The 5,332-nt window shown below is 46.1% G+C and overlaps 2 protein-coding genes across 2 annotated transcripts in view; both read left to right on the forward strand.

Moving 5' to 3' along the window:
- The window catches only part of CABLES2 (Cdk5 and Abl enzyme substrate 2), a 22,035-nt gene extending 17,818 nt beyond the window's left edge, over nt 1-4,217 (forward strand). Inside the window, exons 8-9 of the mRNA XM_057379967.1 lie at nt 565-769; nt 1,217-4,217. Coding sequence (XP_057235950.1) covers nt 565-769; nt 1,217-1,357 — 346 coding nt within the window. The 3' untranslated portion in view covers nt 1,358-4,217. The remainder of the gene's footprint in view (nt 1-564; nt 770-1,216) is intronic.
- Nucleotides 4,218-5,207: 990 nt separating this feature from the next.
- The window catches only part of RPS21 (ribosomal protein S21), a 3,523-nt gene continuing 3,398 nt past the window's right edge, over nt 5,208-5,332 (forward strand). The window contains exon 1 of the mRNA XM_057379968.1: nt 5,208-5,248. The gene's annotated coding sequence lies outside the window, so the exon portion shown is untranslated. The remainder of the gene's footprint in view (nt 5,249-5,332) is intronic.

A 5,332-nucleotide genomic window follows, 5' to 3' on the forward strand; every position in this document is an offset into this window, starting at 1 on the left:
GCAGCTCAGAGCAGTGTGTTCATGCACAGATCACGCAGATGCAGTGTGGATGGCAGCCCTGAGATGTACCATTCACCTCCAAGCCTGCCTTAATGCTGTGAGGGAAGGGTGTGCAGCAGGCTGCCTTCACCCTCACATCTGGCTCTTACACAAGGTGTGTGGTAGACAGATCCCTACACAGCAACTGCCATCATCTGCAGGGCTCAGATGTGGTATTCTGTAGRTCAGAGTGGTTCACTCTTATGATATGAATCACAAACGAGTTTGGGAGCCCAGAAGGAATCATATAGCAGTAGTCTGTGTGTCAGTGAGGCAGCTAAGCCCCGATGTTTATGGGCAGATGAGGAATTGTTCTGCCACAGTGGATGTTGTCAGCCAGGTGAAATCAGTTTGTGCATCAGCACCAGCTTGCTGCCAGCTGGGCTTTTCCACTCTAGGATAATACTTGTCATGGTWTTCCAAATAGGAGTCTTGACCATATGCTGAGTTTCTATGCTGCAGTATTTCTACCAGCATTTAATAAAATCTGTCATGTCTGGGGGGTGTGTTTTYTCCTATTCCCAGTTTAAAGAGAGAGATGAGAAACCTGAGTGAGGAGTGCAGTCTGGAGCCTGTGACTGTCTCCATGGCTTATGTTTACTTTGAGAAGCTCGTCCTCCAAGGCAAACTCAACAAACAGAACCGCAAACTGTGCGCTGGTGCTTGCGTCCTGCTCGCAGCCAAGATCAGCAGTGACCTCAGGAAACACGAAGTTAAACACYTAATAGATGTAAGTGCTTGTTCCTTGTTCCAGCTGTTGTCAGAACCTCCTCCCTAGCTCATAGGCAAAGATTAAAGTCAAGATTTTCCATGGCACATGCTTGCATGGAAGACCAGCTTTTTCAGTCAGTTTAATGGCTCATTAGGGCTCTTCCTCACTTTATTTTTTTAATTCATTAAAACTATCTGCCTGGTGCAGGCTAGTGTCTTACTGATCCTACAGTAAAGTTATTTTTGCACTTGCATATGTTTGCCTGAGAAGCAGTAACTGTTGTGTGGGTGTCACAGCTGAGCTGATAAGCTGGTTTGCTTCTCTGATCTCTGGCAACACGTTTTGATTCTGAAGATACAGCTTAGGCTGTGCATCACTGACTTAATCTAACAATGCCTTGAAATCACCTGGATTAACTGATCCTTTCTCCCCCTCCTTTGTTTTATTTTGTTATCACTGTCATAGAAACTAGAAGAGAGATTCAGATTCAACAGAAGGGATCTCATCGGTTTCGAATTCACCGTCCTTGTAGCTTTGGAACTGGCTCTGTATCTCCCWGAAAACCAAGTTTTACCTCATTACAGACGGCTCACACAACAGTCTTAACCAAAGCTCTGTCCCAGCCAGTATCCAGCTGTGCTGGGCTCACATCCCAGGATGCTGCTGGTGGAGGTGCCACTGGCTCCAGCTCGTTGGGAAGGCTGCAAGGTGTTGGGAACTGTTGAGGTCTGTGGACACAGATGCCAAGTCTGGGGGATGGTACGAGAAGAGTTATTGAACTTTTGTTTTCTTTTGGACATTTAAAGCACAAATATTCACTAGTCAGCTGTCATGGCGGCTTATTATTCCTTATTTATCTTCCTGGTTTTACTAAAACTGTTCTTCCCTATGAAGAATACTATGGTATTGGTTCTTTTTCTTTTGTTTTAAGTCTTTATTGTATTCCTTGAAACTGAAGGAACATCACTTCCATTCCAGTGCACCACAAAGTTCAGATGTTTCTAAGAACCTTCTCTCATTTTTACATTAATGAAATGCATACTTTATTTTTTTAAAGATGTGCCTAAAACTGGCTGGTCTGGTACCAGTGCTTTTTAAGTTAGTTCTGTTATTTAGTGGGGAATCCTGAATTTGTATAGCCATTTATTCTTTACCTGCATTGGCCTTGCATACCAGGAAAACAATTCCAGTATATCTGCACTAATAATATACAGGGCATCTATTCTATGATCTATAAGTAGCGAGGTTGAAATTACTCCATTTCAATTTATTTACTATAAATACCTTAAAAATACACATTTTACTTAAGAAGGAAAGGTGGTTTGAAAACCTGTCATGAAGTACCACACRTTGAACAAGGTAGCTGGGAAGTGATTGCCGTCCTAATTTCACTGTTGAGAGGAAGATGAGCACTTGACTGAGAGCAATTTGCTGTCAAATGTATCATTGAGAGGTTTTATTTGTTTCACTGTTCCGTAGCCTGAAATAAGCACCTTTTTAGTATGACTGTATTATATATGGTCTTATCTGAGCAAATATGAAGCCAGTAGAGTTACTGCTGCCAAACGAAGCCAATGAAACAAAGCATGCTCGGGATTGAAAATGCTACTTTTTTTTACTCTGTTCTTCCAAGCGTTGCATCACTGTGATGGTCCTCATAAAACTGGCATTTTTCTTGCACATCTGAGCAGCCACTACTGGCTGGTGCCCAGCACCTCTAGTGCATACACTGAGGTTAAATAACTTCTCTGCCCATTGGCTGTTCCTTCCTTTGTTTTTACAGTATCCAGGTTGGGAATGAATTYTTGATTCTATGTGGAACCTTCTGTGGTATTGGCTCTTGGGTTTATTTTCTGAAGCAATATTATGATACAAGTTACTGTGTCCGTTTGCAAGGAACAAAACTGATACTTGGTTATTCCAACTGAGAAAGATGTAATTTAGGTTGGACTTGTAAACTACCAGACCTCATGCTGAGGTCGGGGACTCGCTATCTAATATGTAAAGTAATGTAAATTCTTGTTCCTTGTATTAAATATTTGTCGTAGCCAAAACCAAAGCTGAACTTTGCTCTTCAGCTGTGTTTTGTCTGAAGCTAATTTGGCTTCMTTAGAATTGCAGCAAACTTTACTGGAGCCCCTTCCTCTTCGTGTGGGGCTCAAAATGTATTTTTCATATATAATAATTACAGTGAYGATCAAATCTTTTGTAACTGTGTTCAGCTGTATGTAGCTTCAAATTATTTGTGTAAAACTTAATATGCTTGTGGTTTCTCTAACACAGAAGGAATTTCCAGTCTCCAGAAGTGAGATGATAGCTAATAGCTTAGACAATAAGCTTGCCAGTTATCTTCCAAAAGGTTTAAAACAACTGCCTACTAGTTAAACTTTCTACTGAATATAACTGTCCTTGCATGCAGAAATAGTGATGTACTAAACATCTAGCCTGTAATGAGCTCCAAATTAGCAAACAGTGTTGCWGACAGCTGAGGTGGTCCCCCACTTCCCAGGGCATTGTGCAGGGGACAGAGGTACAACAGAGCAAAGAAATTTCTCACAGAACAGCTTGATTAACATGAATGCAATCTCAAAGTGTCTTTCTCTGGGAACTTCTTTATTTAGTGTATAAAGAGTTTTCTGTAACAAAATCAACTTTCCTTTCTCACCATCTAARGGAACAAAACACACTTTGGTTTGCAACACTTTGCAGTCTCTATTCAGTGGAAGTTTGTCTAGTTCAAGTGGCCATTTGGGCTGTAATTACACTCCCAGAATGGGCAGGTTTACGTCATAAAACCGGCAAGCTTTTGTTTTCTTCCAGGAGAACAAATGGGATAAAGCAGCATTAAATTACAGAATGCTGAATGTTGTCTAATAGTTATTGTAGAACTTGGCTTGGGCACACACTTGAGTTGGGAAGCTGCTGGGAGCACGGGCCAAGGATGACGGAGCAGCGAGGGCTGTGCCAGCCTTGCCTGGCAGAGTTTGGGGTTGGGRTGATGCTGTCCAGAGCCCCGGGGCTGTGCACGGGGTACTCGTGTGTCTGTGCAGGAACAGCCCTTCTGCAGGGATCCACCACCAGCTCCGTGTGCGTTTGTTTGCCTGCAGCTTCTCCCCTTTCCAGAGCGCAGCTTGCAGTCAGTCCTGTGCGGGAATCTCTCTCTTTTCACTTAAAAGCTGCCACCATGTGGCAAAGGACTATCAGTACCTTGTCTGTTCACAAACAACACCCAAAGCCAGACCCAAATCTGCCGGTTTACGTTTGCACAGCCAAAYTCCTCTTGCTCTGAAGAGAAACAGGTTTACACCCAGGGGGGGTCTGGTGCTTTGTGAAGGTGCTGCTGGGGTGGCTCAGCACGGAGAACTCTCTTGAGAAGAGCCTGTACATTTTCCTGTAAACAAAAACTCTTCTGTTTTGTCATACTCCATTATTTAAAAGTCTCGGTTGTAGCCTGGTTTTGGTTTGTTYTTTTKKKTTTTTTTYTCTTCTGTGAAATTAAGATGCTGTGAAATAAAACCTGGTTTTGGTACATGGTTTGTAACAAAATGTCTCATTTTGGAGTAACAGAATGAGTGGTGTTGGAAGGGCCCTCTGGAGATCATCCAGTCTAACCCTGCTGCTAAGGCAGGTCATGTGGAGCAGGTGAAGATGTGTCCAGCTGGGTTTGGAATGTCTCCAGAGAGGGARACTCCATGGACAGCTGTTCCAGTGCTTTGCCACCCTCTGTGGGAAATTATTCCTCAGATTCAGGTGGAATTTCTTGTGTTATAGTTTATAGCCATTACTCCTTGTCCTCTCACTGGGCACCACTATAAAAAGTGYCTGGCAACATTTTCTGGCACACCTTGGAGATATTTGTATGGATTGACGAGATCCCCTCTCAACCTTCTCCAGTCTAACCAGGCCCAGCTCTTGCAGTCTCTCCTCATTAAGGGAGAAGCTCCAGCCCCCTCATCATCGTCGTGGCCTCCACTGGACCCTCTCCAGAGCTCGGAATGGTCTGTTGGGCTTCAGCGAGGGTTCCGCGGTGGCCTGGTCATAGAATCACAGAAGGGTTCAGGATGGAAAGGACCGCGGGAGCTCATCCAGTCCAATCCAACTGCCGCGGGAAGGTCACCTGGAGCAGGTGCCTCAGGAACGGCTTTGGAATGTCACCTGAGAGGTTTGGAATGTCACCTGAGAGGTTTGGAATGTCACCCGAGAGGCCCCCTCACAGTGTGCGCTGTGCCCGTCCCTACCGAAGGGATGTCCCGAGGAGCGGGGAATGGATCCCGGCCCCTCCCGAGGCGGGGCGGGCGGTCCGAGCGCTGCTGGAGGCGCTGATCGGACCCGCGGGGCGCATCCCCCGGCCGGAGCGGGACCGGCCCTGCGCTGCCTTCCCCAACGCCGCCATGGTCTGCACGGTGACGTCACGCGCCGCGCAGGAAGTGCTCTCGGTACTGTGACGTATTTCCGTGTCCGGCCCCGCCCCTTCCTTTCCGGCCGGCCGCGCGTGAGGTGGGAACGATGGCGGCGGGGCCGGGGGAGAGATGGGAGCGATGGAGGGGCCGGGGACAGCGGGGGCGATGGCGGCGGGGCTGA

The sequence above is a fragment of the Malurus melanocephalus genome, unplaced genomic scaffold (assembly GCF_030028575.1).
Source record: "Malurus melanocephalus ecotype Western Australia unplaced genomic scaffold, MMel_1.1 scaffold_428, whole genome shotgun sequence".
Taxonomy (NCBI): Eukaryota; Metazoa; Chordata; class Aves; order Passeriformes; family Maluridae; genus Malurus; species Malurus melanocephalus.